At 41.4% G+C, this 18,299-nt stretch overlaps 2 protein-coding genes across 5 annotated transcripts in view; one reads left to right on the top strand and one right to left on the bottom strand.

The window, feature by feature from the left end:
- The first annotated feature begins 3,468 nt into the window (after positions 1–3,468).
- Positions 3,469–7,432, top strand: LOC139469588 (cytochrome c oxidase subunit 6B1-like). 2 transcript variants are annotated; one of them, XM_071251793.1, is made up of 4 exons: positions 3,469–3,521; positions 4,550–4,639; positions 5,419–5,533; positions 7,144–7,432. In XM_071251793.1, exons 2-4 carry the CDS (start codon positions 4,554–4,556, stop codon positions 7,195–7,197), a joined length of 255 nt encoding a protein of 84 aa, XP_071107894.1. In that variant the 5' UTR covers positions 3,469–3,521; positions 4,550–4,553; the 3' UTR covers positions 7,198–7,432. The 2 variants fall into 2 exon arrangements, with proteins under 2 accessions (XP_071107894.1, XP_071107895.1); XM_071251794.1 differs by having other exon boundaries at positions 3,471–3,540.
- Positions 7,433–9,410: 1,978 nt separating this feature from the next.
- LOC139468468 (katanin-interacting protein-like) overlaps positions 9,411–18,299 on the bottom strand; it is a 60,472-nt gene continuing 51,583 nt past the window's right edge. For all 3 annotated transcript variants that reach the window (XM_071250437.1, XM_071250438.1, XM_071250439.1), the window contains 11 exons: positions 17,808–17,922; positions 17,299–17,476; positions 16,847–17,012; positions 16,457–16,614; positions 16,203–16,258; positions 15,469–15,579; positions 15,202–15,341; positions 14,079–14,180; positions 13,698–13,858; positions 13,374–13,477; positions 9,411–11,880 (listed from right to left, as the gene is read on the bottom strand). In XM_071250437.1, coding sequence (XP_071106538.1) covers positions 11,840–11,880; positions 13,374–13,477; positions 13,698–13,858; positions 14,079–14,180; positions 15,202–15,341; positions 15,469–15,579; positions 16,203–16,258; positions 16,457–16,614; positions 16,847–17,012; positions 17,299–17,476; positions 17,808–17,922 — 1,332 coding nt within the window. In that variant the 3' untranslated portion in view covers positions 9,411–11,839. The remainder of the gene's footprint in view (positions 11,881–13,373; positions 13,478–13,697; positions 13,859–14,078; positions 14,181–15,201; positions 15,342–15,468; positions 15,580–16,202; positions 16,259–16,456; positions 16,615–16,846; positions 17,013–17,298; positions 17,477–17,807; positions 17,923–18,299) is intronic.

Raw genomic sequence — 18,299 nt, 5'->3', positions numbered from 1 at the left:
GACGTAGTGCAATCCAACACTTTATAATGGTTACCGTGCACAGAGACAATGTTCCAGTCTGACATAGGCAGGGGTGGTATAGCTTTTGGGGGAGAGGGGTTGCAGAATTTCATAGAATGTTGAATGTAGGTAATAAATGGATACCATGAAGCCACACAGAACCACAATGATACCATTTTGAGATATCAATCATTATTTTTTTAAAACTTTGATGTCTGAATGAAGTAACTTTCAAACGTATCTGGTCATATCCTTGGCAACAAACTGATAACCTTTTATGTTTTGTACATAAAGATTTTTGTGACCCGTGAAGATCACGGTTAGAATTGGTCTTCAGCAACCCATGCTTGTTGTAAAAGGCGACTATGCTTATCGTAAGAGGCAACTAACGGTATCGGGTGTTCAGACACGCTGACCTGGTTGATGCATGTCATCGTATCCCAATAGCGTGGATCGATGCTCATGCTGTTTATCACTGTCTGGTCAAGACTGGATTATTTATACAGACCGCCGTCATATAGCTGGAATGTTGCTACGGCGTTAAACAACAAACAAACAAGCAAACATAACTTTTTGTGAATGTTTGAGATATATAGAATACTATTAGTAGACCTGCAGCGTTAGAAACAAGAAGTCATTATTCATAAAGTTCACGTAATCATGTTGTTCCAGCTTCTGAGGGAAGAACTTTTACATGCTTATCACAGACTTGACAGGACTTGTTCCACTGACCTTCTTGTATCAGTCTACCAGAGCATGTGCACATACTGCAGCCAGACCAGAAGTCGAAGTACGCCTGGCAGTGCGCGCGCATCGGACAATCGACATAACAACCTGAAGATACAAAAATGGGGTTACCATTGACTACATGTGATGCTCTGAGAACGTGTGTTTTGAGAGTGAGTCGGTGGGTCGATGGGTTGGTGAGTGAGTGAGTGAGTGTGTGTGGGAGGCATGCTCAAAGTGGCCAACGGCGAATAATCCGTTTGGTGAAACCCACTTAGGACAGACAGATGTTCGTAATTGGGGCGAATCCGGGATTTAAACCCATGATCAACCAATCACACTAGGTCGGGTTACGAACTCGGTATATCGAGATGCGGCCTCTAATACATATGTTCACCCGTGACCTGTCAGGTTAGTCAGAGAGAATATAGCCATACACAACAATGCAATACATCTTTATAATATATTTTTTAAACTCTGTCTAAGTAATAAATATATTAAGTAGAAATTTTTTTATATATATCTAAGTAACTATAAAATATATCTAAGTAATAAATATATTGCTTAGTGCGATTAACTGGTTTCTTGAAGCGATACACTGGTTTCTTAAAACACGGATATAACGTTCCTACGTTTTCTGATCTCTTATATCACTTCTTGCACTTAAATGTACTTCGCAGCATAATAATGATCCCCTAGTACCCATCACACAACCGTATATCCCCTGTACAGAGAGACTGCCATATCTGTATACAGTACCTTGAACCCCTGCAGACACCAGCGCCCCGACAACCACCACCGTGAACAGTGACTTGACGTCCATCTTGCATGAAGACCAGAGACAACTGGGATCTCCGGACGAGCCCTGCCACCGAGTTTTACATCTGGACATGTCGGATTCTTTCGTTACATTACTGACTCCAGGTGAACAGAGCTTATTTCATGACTTACCTGGCTTTATGACTCTCACAACCCTGCATCACTTCAACAACGCCAGGCCTGCATGAGAGGTTTTGTTGCTCACCGACAATAAAACAGCCGTGAAAGGATAATCAAAGCGCGGTGATGTTGTCACATTTATACTTCAACATGTGTGGTTATAAAGCTACTCACTTAATAGTTTTAATTTCGAACATCAACTTAACTCCAACTATCTCGCAAGGTGTTTCTTCGAAGTGTAATTTACTAATTACAATAACCGTATTTCCTCCATTAGACGCCGTGCCTCCAATACACGCCTGCTTCAACTTGATGCCGGATCAGACGCTCTGTCCAAAAACATAGAAGCCGGGTCTCTATAAGATGCCGGATCTCTGAAAGACGCTGGGTCCATCATTTTGTGAAATTAATATCTTTCACATTAGCATACGGCATGTAATGATTACTCTATTTGTATGACTCTGGAATTTGGGAATCGGTTAGGTAGTGAGTTGCCACTGTGCCAGCATTAGACAGTATAGACGTCCATGTGAAGAGCTTGCGCGAAATGAATAGACACCAGGGTGTCTAACAGAGGAAATACGGTACCGACAAGTCTGACAGTGTCTGGTTGGTTTACGCACTAGAAGGTAGTACTCTGTGCAGGAGACATATTTCTCATGGGATGCTTCTCTCCCTGTGCGACACTCTCCGCACCAGTGGTAACTCCCCTATTTGTAGCCCAGTATTGTCATCTTTGTTGCTGTGGGAAACTGTTTAGTTGTATCCAAGGTTCCCCTGTCCCGCGTAACGTGCTTGCCGTACTATGGATATGCTTAAATATTGCCCTTTTAGCAAATACTGATGTCATTCCGCATTCCACGAGACTTGTATGCTTTCTTCACAAACAAGTCAATTCATCTGACATCAAAATATTGTGGGCACATCGTTGATTACCTGTAATAATAAATCGGGGATTCGGGAAAAGAAGGCAATGCAATTGGGATTTTAAAGTGTATTAATCTGTTCAAACTCTCGATGTCATGTACAAAATGAAATAAGGTACGATTTAGCCACATTTTCAAAACCAGGATGTTGTACTGTGTAATGGAGGCATCAATACAGGCCAAAGACCCATGCAAACACTCACCCCCCGCACAGAACTATAACACTCACAATAACATTAAAAAGTAATAATAACAACAGTATTATTTTATATAAATACTATTAATAGTATTATTATATATTTAGATCTATATTAATCTAAACATTCGGTAATATCCACGTCTATATTCGTTGAATAATCAGACTAATAATAGTCATACTCGGTGACTTTGTTGATCGTATGTCATCGTACACCGACGGCGTGGGTTGTTCGTGATATCAATCACTGGATTATCAGACTCAATTATTTACAGGCCGCGGTCATACAGCTGGAATACTACTGACTGTGGAATTCAACACATTCTACTTACTCAAAAAATGCTGAATATTTTAACACAAAAAGAGGTATGTGCCTGGACATGTTTCTTGAAGAAGCCAGTAAGAAAACAGTGAAACACTGAAAAGGTCGTGGTGTGAAGTAGAAATGGTGCATTTGCATGCATTGAGTAGATTAGTCTCACCATGAAGATGTTTAAGATAGTTTCTCTTTCGTAACATAAATAAAAGTGATGTCAGTAAACAATGGCATAGCGTCATCGTAGTCAAGAGTGATCGTTCTTTCACCTATCCCGCTTCTGCAGTGTTAGAAATGCAGACTCTGTTTTACGTCGGTTAATTTGAGGCGCTGTAAGGAGTCCAACTGTTTCACACAGAGTTATCGTCGGAAACTTCCGGTTCGTTCTTCTCGCCATTTTGTAGAACGTCCATTGAAGGTCAGAGATAGTAGTAGAGGTTTGCTTATTTGTGTACCTAAATGGCAACGAAAAGTGTATTGGATATTTTCACCTGAAGTTATTTGTTGATGTAGTTTTAATTGTTATGTTATAATTTGTCATTTTGGCATCTTCTTCATATTCTCTTATCTGAAAGACGGGAGTCAAAGTCATGAATCCGACATGTGTTGGAGAGAGCAGTGCACGTTTCTAAGGAAATGATTAATTACTCATGCATTAAATGCAAAACTTACACCAGGTCGACTTGTGTTGATGAGTAGAGGCGCAGTACATGCTAGAAGGTGTCATTTAACTGACAGCTGCTAGTAAAGCGTTTGTCCGTGATGATCAATGTCAAACGGGTAGATATTACGTACGAGGTTGTTATTTGAGTTTAGGCGACATTATTGTTTTCATGCATCTGGTTTGAGGCTGTGGTTACGTAAGGCGAGTGCACATTTTGGCGAGAGAGTGTAAACTGTTTATTCCCTCTAATATATCTAATATGTCTAATCAGGTGTTATTGAAAGGAAAGTGAAAGGGCACCTCCCCTGTCAAACTTTTACCTGTTTGCCTTGCGGAAATGATATTTAATTTCTATTATGTATTTCCGGTCAGTTTTGTCATGTTGGTAGGCAATGCCATCATCATATAATCTTTCTGTTGCTAAGGGGAGATTTGAGAAAAATTCCTATCAATCTCCACTTGATTCATCCCACCCACCCCCAAAATGTCAGTGTTACCATTATTCTTCTACTGAACATAGTTTTTCATTTTTCATTTTTTTTTTATGATTGAAAGTATTGGCTTGTGCAGTGATTTATGACTATGAATAACCCATTGCTAAAAATAACTGAGATAATGGTGAGGAGTTACCTGCCCTTTAACCATTGTGGTCAGTGACGACCTTGTGAAAAATGGGGAACTTGAACAGACTGTACTAATATAGAATATGCTGAGCGTTTACTTGCTAAGTTTTCATGTTTATTACCTTTCAGTTGTTTTTACACTATGTTTTTTTGTTTCAGGTCAATGTCGAATGCCATCATGTCGGATGAGAAGTATAATCTTTGGACTGCTCCATTTGATGCCAGGTTCCCCAACCAGAACCAGACTAGGTGGGTATTTGCACGGTCACAGCAGTACTGAGTTTGTAACTCTGACAAGTTGAATTAAAACCTCCCATAGAGGTGCTTTGAGATTTGAAGGGGTGTGTTAAAATATGTCTGACAAATCAAAAGCAGTTCAGAATGTAGTTTATCATCATCATGTTCTTCTTTTGGAAACTGACTGCCTCCGTGGTCTAGTGGTAGAGTATCCACCCAGACAGTGGAAGGTTCAGGGTTCGATTCCCAGCTGCGTTATACCAAAAGATGTTAAAAGATGGTACTTGTTTTTACCGTCTGGTGCTTGGCATTAAGAGGGTAAAACAAGGACTGGAGGACTAGGAGTCAGTATACTGTGTCTCAGTGTGGTATTGATGTTAAACTGCAGCATGGTATCTCAGTAGGCTAGCACTATAAAATAGGCAGGCATTAATCTGGACTAGTACAAGCAGCCACACACACACATGTGCATGTGCCTCGCTTTATAAGTGCAATAATCTTGGATGTGACGTTAAGTCATATTTCACCTGATCTCTTATGGAGACTCGGGCACGGGTAGCCTACTTGTCTAGGGCACCGCAACTTGCTCTTCAGAGTTGTGTACCTTGGGTGCACCAGAAACCTATGATCATGGGTTCGAGTCCCAATTGGCCCCGATTATGTTTGTTGAGTTGATCATATCGAGTTGTCATGTTATGGGGCATGTGTTAGATTGATATATAATGTTGTATTAACTTGTAATTAGATTGCCATGTGATGTTGTGACAATGACATGTGATGTCTTCTTGCAGGAATTGCTGGCAAAACTATGTAGATTTCCACCGATGCCACAAGATCAAGGGTGAGGACTATGCACCATGTGACTACTTCAAGAAGGTCTACCAGACAATGTGCCCTTCTAGATGGGTAAGATTCATCATGTCTTTCAAGCGCCTTTTGTTGCAGTGTAGTCTGCTGCAAGACCCATGGGGATTAGAATCCCACAAACCTATGCTGGTCAAAAGATGTGACTTAATGGATCCGCTGGTCAGACTAGGTTGATTGCATATCATTGTACCTTGACCACATGGATCGTTGATCATAATATCGATCATTGGATCACTAGAAAGGCCCAGATTATTTAATGGAAGCCATTGGAAAGCTAGAATATTGCTGAGTGCAGCTTAAACAACAAACACTATCTGCTGCAAAGGGTGCCAAAAAATATTTGTGTGATGGATAGGTGTGTATTCATTCACTCATCCATTAGTAGTCACCAGACCTTTTGAAATATGCCATGGATGGAGAATTGTGAAATTGATTTTTGTAATCTGTAAATATGCACAGGGGTGAGAATCTTCCGCGAATACGCAAATTTTAGTGACCACACATTTGTTAAAACCCAATGGCTTCCCCCATAAAGCTCCACTGCAAAGAAGTTTCACCTGAAAAGGAAATTATTTTTATCCCTGTATATATTCCAACCTGAAACCGATGATTTAAGAGCAAGGTTTGTAAGGATTTGAAAGACAATTTGGATGTTCTGAAAAAAGCCATTGGTTTTATCATTATGATTATGGCAGTCAAAATTCACAGGGATGCAACTCTTTGTTCTTCTATATAATCTATAGCCTGGAAAACTGTTACTACTGATTCACAAGCAAGTATGTTGTGTCAATGAAACATTTTTAAACATTAAGTTCAGAAGATAACCTCGAATTTACCCTTGTTACCTGCTCCATTTATCATGTTTATGTTTGTGAACAGTTTTTGAGAAAATATCCAAAATGTCTGCCTTTCAGAATAATGCCTAATTAGATCAGCTATTGATTGATATCTCCTTTTGTGGGGATTTTGGGCAGGTATGCCTGAAGTACTTTCTTGTTCTGAGAGTCGACTACGGAGCATGAGTTACATTTTGTAACATTAGTGATCATGCGCCATTGTGACCCCGCAGTGTGGAGCTTTGCTCATGCTCTCAACTACTGGTGTGTCTGGCCCAGAACACCTTGTTTGTTTGTTTTTTAACACTGCACTCAGCTATATGACAGCAGTCTGTAAATAATTGAGTATGGACCAGACAATCCAATAATTGACATCATAAGCATTGTTGGTCTATGCAATTTGGATACAATGACAATTGACATGCATCAACCGAGTCAGCGAGTCTGACCGGCTGTTAGGTGCATCTTACGACAAGCATGGGTTGCTGACGAGTCAGAAGACCAATTCTAACCTGAATCTTCACGGGTCCCCATGCCACCATGATGCATCTGGACCATTGATAACTGCAATGTAAAACCATCTTCCTTCTCATTCACTTCCTTTCATGGGAATAGGACTGATTCTGGAGTAGCAGTTTCATATTTGGTCTGAAGGTCATGTTATGTTCAAATGTGGAAGCAGTTGTAGTGAAGTTTGAGTAGTAAGGTCAAATTTCTTTGTAAAACATTTTTGGATAAAGAATGCTACATGATTTGTGACCTTATTAATGTGATGGGTTTTGGAATACTCAAAAGTCAACTTCTATGTTTCAGACTGACAAGTGGGATGACCAGAGAGCTAATGGTTCGTTCGCAGGCAAGATTTAACCAAGGGAACATCTAGGTCAATACCCCATCATTGTGTGTACACACACAAGCGTTTCCCGCTGTTTAAGAAGCTAATGTTGTTCAGGATATGTGGATATGAATGTCATAGTGTGTTGAGAGATATTTAAATCAGAAAATATTTTAGTTCTTATCTGGCCACTGGAGTTCTTGATACAGGCCATCATGTGACATCAGTTGTGTATATGGATGGTGTCAATAAAAGAATTCCAGCGTATTCAGTGTTCTGTCTTGTATGGATATGACAAAAAATACTTGTGCACCTAGTATTAAGTAATGACAGAAATAGACAAACTGGATGTTTGCTGCCCAGTGCTGGTTTTATTATTTACAAAGTTAGCATTGAAAACCTTTGAGAGATGACCTCGTTCTGACATGAAAGAACAAGATTAGTATTTCACTGGGTAGTTTACAGATGTTTTACAGTCTCCAACAGTAGTTGTCCAAAATTCTCTCTAAAGAAATGCTCTCATACTGTGAACGGCAGCCATATTGAAAAAGCTATTTCAGTCCTTTTAGTGTTATGTGTTTAGTCAGTTGTTGGAGACACACACACACAATTTTCTATCTATTTGCCTTGTTCAGACTATGCTCTTCAGTTCTATCAAATTGCATGTTTGCCTCTGTAAACTACTTGACAGACTGAGGGACCTGTTTTAGGCCTATCTGTGTTGGACACATTTGAATGTCAACGCTATCAGAACTTTTGTTCAGAGGCTGTGTTTTTTTTTAAAGTCTTCACTACATATCCAAGTGAGCTACAGTGCCAATATATTTCTGTGATAAATCCTGGTCTTATTTTTAAATGAAATTGGTCCAATATAAAAGTTATGTATGCATTATTTGTGAAGCTCATCACGTCAGTCCTACAGATTAGTATCGTGTATGTATTATTTTTATGAACAATGACCTTTATGGGTTTGCAATAGAAAATAAATAATTATAGCTAAAATGGATAGAATTATCATTAAACCGCCTGCATGTTATGACAAATGAACAGGCCACTGTAACTTGATAATGCCCTCATATTGCTTGATGACGGGCCATTATCACGCCCGTTGTTAGGTGACATCATCTGGTTTGTTCTATGACGTTTCCATATTAGTAAAAGTGGGTCAGTGATATTCGTGTTGATTGCAGTAAATGTTTCAAAACTGATACTTTTGTTTCTTTTTATTTGACTTTCATTTTTAGTGCCGATGGATCTGTATACTTTTAGAATAAGTATTGTACAAACCTTATTCTGTTATCACATGTTCATCTTCGTCTCTTGCATTTGATTGACATAATAATCTAACTGACCACAAGCGTTACATAACTGAATTATTTGTCTAAATAACAAGTAAACACACATTCAGCTCATGTCCTGATCATCTGATTGCAGAGAGACGTCACATGAAGGGGACTATATCTATGCATATTGTCACCTGTGATGAAAACCATTTTAATATTTCTGTAATGACTTCCTTGCGAAGTTTTCAAAAATAATACAAATATTGATGTAGTTGCAAGTCACTGTGACAAAAACATGTACACTTGTCTCGCTCAGTGGTTGATAACAAAAGTCATGCTGACGGAAAGGATAACTTGAAACACGGTCAATCATAACGAGACGATGTCAGTGTCCAAGTTAAGGAAGAAAGCCTGTCCTGTGGACTGTGACATGCCCTATTCATTATTATTATTAGATAAATAATCGGTTGGATGTGACCTGTCCTATTTATTATTATTAGATTAATAATCGGTTGGATGTGACCTGTAGCGAGGTCAATATAATTTCTAAATTGCAACTGGCATGATTTTATCACAAAGTTCATGTGTGTCACTTATTCATATTGGTGGAATACGGTTCAATCTGAGAGTGAAATCGAGTTGCACTGATCAATTGACCGGGGTAATTATAGATTTGGTGCATTATAAAAGCACATATTATTATTACATGTATTTTTATCATTACGTCTACATCTGGCCCAGACTCAATTATTTACAGACCGCCGTCACATAGCTGGAATATTGCTGAGTGCGGCATTAAACAAACAAACAAAACAAACATTAGGTCTATAATCGTTCTGGTTGGTATCTGCATTATATTCCTCACATACTGATGTGTAGGCTTGTGCATCCCCTCAACTGGGAGGAAGTGCACTGATTTCTGCCATGACTTTATTTCACTGCCAAAATAACAGAAGACAATGTGAGAGGTAGAGTTTATTCCTCACTGACATCCTCCTGGAGAGGTAATAATAACAAGACATGTATGCTTCATGTAAATGGAATGGAATTCTGACATACAAGCAAAGACAGAAAATATATTTTGTGATCAATTGCCCAACAGACACATGTGAAGAAACAAGTATTTAATGTTAAAATCGTGGACAGAAACGGCTCCACAAGGGACAAAGTGATTGTAAATGATCTTTTATAAAAAGTAAACAGATTGACATGGATGGACATTCAATTAAGAGATATATAATTCACCTAATGAGCTCCTTCAATTATCCAGAGTATTATGTCGCCATTGTGATAAATATCCTGGATCCAGAGACCCAAGATTCGTTTTTCATCTGATATGAAGGAAACTCTTAAAACTGTCAAACTATTACAGCCATGTACAAGAGAAGTTCTCAGGGACCACAATGACATAATATTAAATACATTCTTTTCCATAAAGTGTATCTACTTTCTAGGGCTGGGACGGGTAACTCTGGTCCTCGGGTTGGGTGGGTACTGAATAGGACCCGGGTATCCACACAGCTACCCGGACCCAGGGCTGGTCACATGATATATTGTTGAATGACAAAAAGTCTCTAAAACTCTATGGTTACACTATAAGTCATTAATGTTTGCATTTGTTTCTGACTATGCACCCATTCCTTCTGACTTTTATATGTTTGTATAAAGATAAAACTTCAGTCAACTTCAGTGTGTGCATGACCAGATTGTTTTATATGTGTATCTGAATACATTTTCCCTAGGGCCACAGTCAAATCTCTAGAAACCTACAGCGGGTACCTGGGTAGGGATGGCAAATAGGGGGGTGGGTACCCGGGTAGTAAATTTGGACTCGTCCCAGCCCTACTATTTTGACAATAACTAGTGGATAAGAGATAAGGTTATGGACTAATGGCAACTTCTCAAGGATGTGTGTCAGATTGTTCCTAAAATTCTCCATAGAGTTTTCCTTTTTTAAGAACATGATTTATGTTTTTCTAAACAACATTAAACCTTTTGTTTGGCAAAGATTCTCTCTCCCCTCCCTCCCCCAGTTCCTAATGCCACAATCATCAAGTAAAGTGAACTAATCCCTGTCAACAATGTGACAACAAAATGCTGCACGTGAAGAATGGATGAATATCTCCATGGACGGAAACGAGATCAGCTGTAATGAGAATTTGCGGTCTAAAACAGACCTTCAATTGTGACCCAACAAGCTTGACAGGACGGCAGGTACCATGAAAACAATAAGCTGTAAACAGTAAAAAATATTGCTTCTATTTCTAAACTTATAAGGCATGTGGTGACTGACCTCACAAGGTGCCCCTGCCAGGAGTGCATCCCAACAGCTGGGTGTCACGAAGAGGTGACAGGGAGTCTTGTCTCACACTTCAGGATTGTATTATTGGTTTCTAGTTCTTAATGGCAAGGGCAGTTAGCTCTAAAGCCATTCACATTTATAATATATTTTTATATGACCAGTGAACAAAAATTTGGATACTGTGTTCAAGACGAATGAAAGATTAAACCTTGCATCACTTCGTGTTTGCTTAAACCTAAAGTGTGAAACAAAAGTCTTTATTTTTGTTTTATTTTATGACACATCAGTTTCCACACTACCTTAGTCTCAAGCAGCAGTGCAAATGCATGAATATCATGTCTACTTATGATGTTAAAAATTCAACAGATCTGATCATCACAGAATCATAACAATGCAGGATATTACTGATATTTTTGACAGTTGAGAAAAATATACATCAGAATATTTGAATAAATGGGTCAACCTACTTTCTACTCTTCAACTCAAACCAATATTCTATCTTGCATCAACATTTCTTGGTATAGTCAGACTGGTGAGTCTACAGAGTTTCGTCTCGTTCAACCACTGTAGCCCTTTTAACAAACTAATCAAGGACACATGGTATGGTTGTGAAGATGTAAAGCTGACCTTTCTATCAGACTTCCTTCCCCAGATGTCCTACAACTCACAAATTATGACTTTTATTCTTGAAATCTGAATGTTATGACAAATCATTTGAACCCCATATATTCACAGATCTCTTACTTCAACAAACACCTCTGTGCATATTTTCTTCACCCAACACATTTTGCCTGTTACACTTGAAGGGCGTGTCTGGCAGGTGCTTGCTGTATCGAACACATTACATCATGATGAACATTATCACAGAAAGAGCCTTCACAACAATTTAAGGAACTTATTTAAAACATTTGTCATTTGATTACTACAACCGTGTTCATCCAGTTGATAACAATGTCACATTAAGTTATGCACAACTATACACGAGCCTGTACAGATTGATAGGGTGCCAGACATATACAGCAGGCACGAAGGCAACACATGGCAGGCAGGGAGCGAGGTGGAGCCATTGTCAGCCGGCACCACACAGTCTCATCTCCGCTTCAACGGCACACTTGTCTTGGGACGGAGAGCTAGAAACAAAACATGATAAGGGAAAATGAAGTTATCTCGTAGGAACTATTTCGCCAACAGTCGGGTTGTCAACATCTGGACCATGTTCCACAAAGCCATCTTAGATCTCTGACTTTTGTTAGCCTATGTATTGGAGTTACTAAAACCTTAGTGCTAAGATTGTTTTGTGGGATGGGCCCCTGGATGAATTGTAGTTCAAAGTAAGGTGTGAAACAGCTTCCCGAGGCAAGAGAGTTAACTGACTATAAAAGTCCAGTTTCCACCCTTGCCGAACTAGGCTGGTATTATGGAGTTACATTTTGGTTGGACGAATGAGTCTATGCATAGTCCAATCAAAATCTAGCAACGAAATCGAAATTCGGTTCGTAAACTGTTGTGCAGATATCAGTCGATTGCGGATTTGCAAAACATGTGCACCGCCAACTCGTTGTCAACAGATATTTTCCAATCTTTTTCATGTTTTTAATCAAGGTTCTCGCGTGATTTGATGCACTTCGTAATGTGAGACTCGTTTTATCACAATGTAGATCTTGATTATTATTAGATCGTCTTGACTGGGCGCCGCCAATTTGTTTGAAACAAATGCAAGTGATGGAATTGGATTGGTCCATAGGAGAGGCTCAGAAGGGACATAACTCATAATAACCACTGGTGGTGCTACGATCGAGCCCATAAAAACCAGCCTAGTTCGGCAAGGGTGGAAACTGGACTTTTAAAGTCAGTTAACTCTCTTGCCTCCAGTGTCCTTGTCACTGCTCTGATGTTACCTGGTTAAAGGTAAAGATTTAGGGGTCCCCAGATTAAAATACTATAGCAACAGACCTCGCGGAACCATGAGCCACCCTTCATTTCAAATACAAGTTAGTGATTTGCTTTGATAATCTTTCATCAAGAAGACGGCCATGACAGGACGCCCACCAACAACAGGATTCACACATTGTGGAACTAGCAGGCTGTCCTGGTGAGCCCACTAGGCTGACCCTTGTGAAACTCAGTAGCTTCCAGTAGATGGAAATAGGGCGACTCCCGAGTGAAGATACACTCCATAGTTTTGCGAAAAGAGATGCAGGGCATGATGATATCATTGACACGCCGCCCAGTACATCTGAACCTTGGGATCGCAAGGTTGGATTTCAAGAAGGGTTAACTCGTCTTCTATCAGACAAAAACAAATCTGCAGCGGATTTATTGGTCATAAATAATAACACTAATCATCATGTAGGTAGTTAGGTATAAAAATGAGTTCAGTGTTCAGAGTTCAGCAATAAACTTGACTGACATAAAAGCTCTGCTGAACAAATGACTTCATAAATCACCGAGGTTTAGGATTTGCTTCATAAAACTATGTCTTTTTGAGGCTCTTCACTATTACATTATTTGTGGGGTGGTGGAGAACATCTCAAAACTTCTCTTCTTTTGAACACTTTAACTGCTCCCCAACCTTGCCCTGTAGACAGACACTAATTACCCTGGCTGACAGACACTGACTTACCCTGGTTGACGGGTTTTCCAGTCTGGGCTGACTTGGGGTTGGTGTACTTGCTGACGATCTGCTTGTCGTTGAGCAGCTGGATGTCCTGGTCCTCTGTCTGGTTGCTGCAACACAAACCCGGTGTACAGTAGCTTTAGCTCATCAGATACCACAAGTATTCACTCGTTTCATAAAATTGGTATTACACGGGAGCTCGTTTAGTACTCTATATGTATCAGTCTATGCAAACAGCTCGTACCAGTCAGGGCAAACAGCTCATATCAGTCAGGACAAACAGCTCCTGTTCCACAAACCAGACCTCCCTGGATGCTGCTGCAGACTCACCTGATGACCGTGTTCTTCTCTCTCCTGAGTATTTCCTTGTTGTCTGTGAAGAGCACTGTGTGGTACTGCTGGGAGCCCTGACAGTGGGGCAGGATGCCGCGGGCGCCCGTGGTCACCGCCTGAAGGCGCCCATTGTACACCAGTAGGTCGTCCACAAGCAGCTGTCACCAAGGAGGAAGAAGGGAGGGGTTAACTTTCAGGGAGAAATCATTGTCAGCTGTGTACTTAGAATCTTTTGGATAGGTCACATTTAAAGAAAATGTTCCTTTTATCCTGCTACAATGTGGTTCCATCTGGAAGTTTGTAATATATTCTGATTGAGTGTCAAACAATGTTTTTACTTGTTGTGTCCTGTGATCACATGACGTACACACAACTCACCGCAAAGTCCTTCACCCCTCTGTTGGGTGTCTTGCTGTAGTTCCATAGCTTGATCATAGAGATGGTGGTGGGCTGGTCAAATATGATGTAAACACGGTTCACCTGGAGAAGGCAATGGCGTCATGTCAGTGTGTCACTATAGATAGCTGCTTCCCAACATAAAAACAGCAATAACATTGCACTTTGATTTTTGGGTAAAAAATAATTGGATCCATGAAATACTGGATAACTTTGCCCAAAATATCGTTTGTGGGACGTCTGGATGTCTAGAAATTCTTTTTTAATTGATTACATTCTCCTCTCAGAGCAACAAAGTATTCTTGATGTAGTCACCAAACACCCAAATTCCCAGCAACCCCTCCACCACTCTCACTGCTCATCAGGGGGCGGTTGGGTAGCCTAGTGGTTAAAGTGTTTGCTTATCACATCGAAGACCTTGGTTCAATTCTGGACATGGGTACATTGTGTGAAGCTCATTTCTGGTGTCCCTTGCCGAGATATTGCTGGAATATTGCTAAAAGCAGCGTAAAACCATACTCATTCACTCACTCTCATCAAATAAAAATGTCTACTCCAGGGCATGTGGGAATGTCTACTCCAGGGCATGTGGGAATGTCTACTCCAGGGCATGTGGGAATGTCTACTTCACGGCATGTGGGAATGTCTACTCCAGGGCATGTGGGAATTTCTACTTATGGGCATGTGGGAATGTCTATTTCCAGGGCATGTGGGAATGTCTACTCCAGGGCATGTGGGAATGTCTACTTATGGGCATGTGGAAATGTCTATTTCCAGGGCATGTGGGAATATCTACTCCAGGGCATGTGGGAATGTCTACTTCACGGCATGTGGGGATGTCTACTCCAGGGCATGTGGGAATGTCTACTCCAGGGCATGTAGGAATGTCTACCCCAGGGCATGTGGGAATGTCTACCCCAGGGCATGTGGGAATGTCTACTCCAGGGCATGTGGAAAGTCTACTTGCTAAAGATGGCATACTAGGCTCTGTTGTCTTCTTGTGAGTGAGTGAGTGAATGTTGTTTAAACATCACAGTCAGCAATATACCAGCTATTTACACACTCAGGCAAAGTCCGATACAGAATCTCCATGGCGTCTACTCACTATAGAGGGCAACACTGGAGCCAGCCACATGTGCTTCCCATCGGTCGTGTCATTCTTGCCGTCGATCAGCTTATCAGGTGTGCGGACATCATTATGGATGTTGTCAAGGACGTTGCAGCTCTCGGGGAAGGCAGATATATCTGAAGTGAACCATAGTTGTCTCAATGCCAACGGCTTATGTAGAGCACCTTACATTCTGAATATGTAACCTTGCCAACAACGGCACATGCTATACAGAACATTATGCTGTACATGTGGCTGACTTACTGTTGTCGGTGAGCTGTATGAGGTTGAAGCAGGAGTCGTACACCTGGAGGCCGTTGAGGCCCACGTAGTACTGGTCTCCCCAGGCGGTGAACAGCTGCAGCTGGTAGATGACTGATGGAGTCAAAGACAACAATGAACTGAGACTGGAAGGGAGAGTTAGGTAGGGGAGGAACAAATCAACACCACCTACCTATCACTGCAAACTGTTCTGCATTCTTCTTTCAGAGGCATAATAGAACCTAAAGGTCCTCATTTAATGAGAGATCGTTATATGCTCATCCTTAAACTTTTACCTATCACCCCTTTCAAGGTTTTCTCACACTCATCAACCATAGTGACCAACACCCTTTCAAGGTCTCTCACAATCATCAGACATAGTGACCAACACCCTTTCAAAGTCGTCTCACATTCATCAACCATAGCGACTAACACCCTTTCAAAGTCGTCTCACATTCATCAACCATAGTGACCAACACCCTTTCAAGGTCTTCTCACATTCATCAACCAAAGTGACCAACACCCTTTCAAAGTCGTCTCACATTCATCAACCAAAGTGACCAACACCCTTTCAAAGTCGTCTCAAAATCATCAACCCTAGTGACCAACGACCTTTCAACGTCGTCTCACACTCTAAAACCATAGTGACCAACATCCAATGCAGGATGTCACATATACATCATCCATTACAACAAATGAATCTGATAACAACATGAACACTTTCTGTTGAAGGATACATCCACAAGGCATCTGCACCACCTCATACGATATACTCGAGTCCACGCCTGCCGAGCTGAGGACAAAAACATCATAGAATGAGTGAATGAATACTGTACACACAATCGTTATAATTATTCAACTTCATCAAAAAGACCAAGACCCCTGTTTAACACCTCATGTGTCCGTTGAACAACAAACCAGACACCTGTCTAACACCTCAACACCTAACACGTCTGTTGAGCAATACACCGGACACCTGTCGAACACTCACCTGGAGGATTGTGGGTAGCTGTTCTGGGGCCTGTGTGTTGTGGAGAGGCTGACCTCCTGGGCAAAGTCAAAGTGACAGTTGCCTGGACCCTTCCTCAATAAGTAGCCCTCGTCAGGAGACACCTGCTTCCCATTGATTCGGACATGCATTACTTTGGCCTGAAGATAGAACAGGTCATGTAGAGTCAACTTGTCTGTCAGTTCTGACACCATTGTAGGTGTCCCCACTACTGACCCCTCCATAGATGTCCCCAGTACTGACCCCTCTGTAGGTGTCCCAAGTACTGACCCCTTTGTAGGTGTCCCCAGTACTGACCCCTTTGTAGGTGTCCCCAGTACTGGCCCCTTTATAGGTGTCCCTCAGTACTGACCCCCAGGCCCCCATACTAACCCCTCTGTAGGTGTCCTCAGGTGTCTTGTTGTAGTTCCAGATGCGGATGGCGGACACAAGCACCTGCTGGTCGAAGTCGATGGTGATGGTGTGGCTGTTTCCTGGTGTGAACGGGATCAGCCACATGTGCTCGTCAGACAGGGTGATGTTGCTGCCATTGATCAGTCTGCAGTCAGAAAGGGGAGATATGTGAAAACTTCCAAATTCCTATTTCCTCAACCTTTGTTTAGCAATTCCTAAACCTTTCTTCAGTATTTCTTTTCTGTGAGCATTTCCTGAACCTTTTTTTAGCACACCCCTGACTTCACTATTGTTTCCCTGACCACAACGCCAACTCAAGAATAATGCAAATACTGTACACAGCCATGAAGACATATTTCCATTGGAGTACGAGACCATTCTGTTCGTAGACTCACTCATACCGTCTGAGTTGTAGAGAGAGATTGACCTACTTGTCGAGTGTCCGGTCATCGTGTTCATGTCCAGGCAGACAGTGCAGATCCCGGGGGTTGGCAGACACCATGGACATCTTCAGTGGTATTGGCTCCCCGTCCTTGTCTGCGATCTCGAGGCCAGACAGACCCAGATAGTGCATGTCTCCCCATGTGGCAGTGAAATCTAGTTCCAGCCCTACAAGTATATACACAGACAGTGAGAGACACTCATAGGCCACAGTCAAGTCTAGTTCTACGACACCAGTATACACACAGTGGGAGACACTTATAGGCCACAGTCAAGTCTAGTTCTACAACACCAGTATACACACAGTGAGCAACACTTATAGGCCACAGTCAAGTCTAGTTCTACAACACCAGTATACATACAGTGAGAGACACATACAGTCTACGTGGAACACTGGAGATGCCCCAAAACCTCCAGGTGCCATCTGAGTACACCTGCAGACAATGTTGCTACTGCCACATTCTTGACAGTTCATTAAAAGAAGCAAACTGTGACTTACGCTTAGTCTTATAGACAATTAGATCTCCATCGTAGGTGACCATGCTGGTGGTGGGTCTCGGCGTGGTCTGCGGCTGTTTGAGGAGGCCTCCCGCTGCCCGTGTGAACGGCCGCTCCTGGACACAGAATGCAGATTGTCAGTTTTGTTATTCGGCCCATCCAAACACAAGGTTGATGGATCGTTTATGTAGGGGTTTCATTTCACAAATCATATATAAATCAGAATAGATAACAACACACCACCATTCATTTCCAGCCTGAAACCTTCGTGTTTGGTTGGGGGAAATGCATGCCTTCAACAACCTCCAACCAGACTGAAGTACCCTGCCCATAGCATCCTTAAAAGGAGAGAGTGATTTTGGTTTAACGCTGCTTTCAACAGTATTTCCGATATGTGTCAACTAGTCAACTAATGCCGCATCAGCAATCTTGCAGCTATTCGCGGCAAACTTGTGGAAGGCCAGCCTGAAGTAATGCAGGTCTCAGATGTTTA

This window comes from Haliotis cracherodii, unplaced genomic scaffold (assembly GCF_022045235.1).
Source record: "Haliotis cracherodii isolate W230 unplaced genomic scaffold, xgHalCrac1.p SCAF_2, whole genome shotgun sequence".
Taxonomy (NCBI): domain Eukaryota; kingdom Metazoa; phylum Mollusca; class Gastropoda; order Lepetellida; family Haliotidae; genus Haliotis; species Haliotis cracherodii.
The sequence above is the reverse complement of the archived record's forward strand: the minus strand, read 5'-3'. Positions and strand labels throughout refer to the sequence as shown.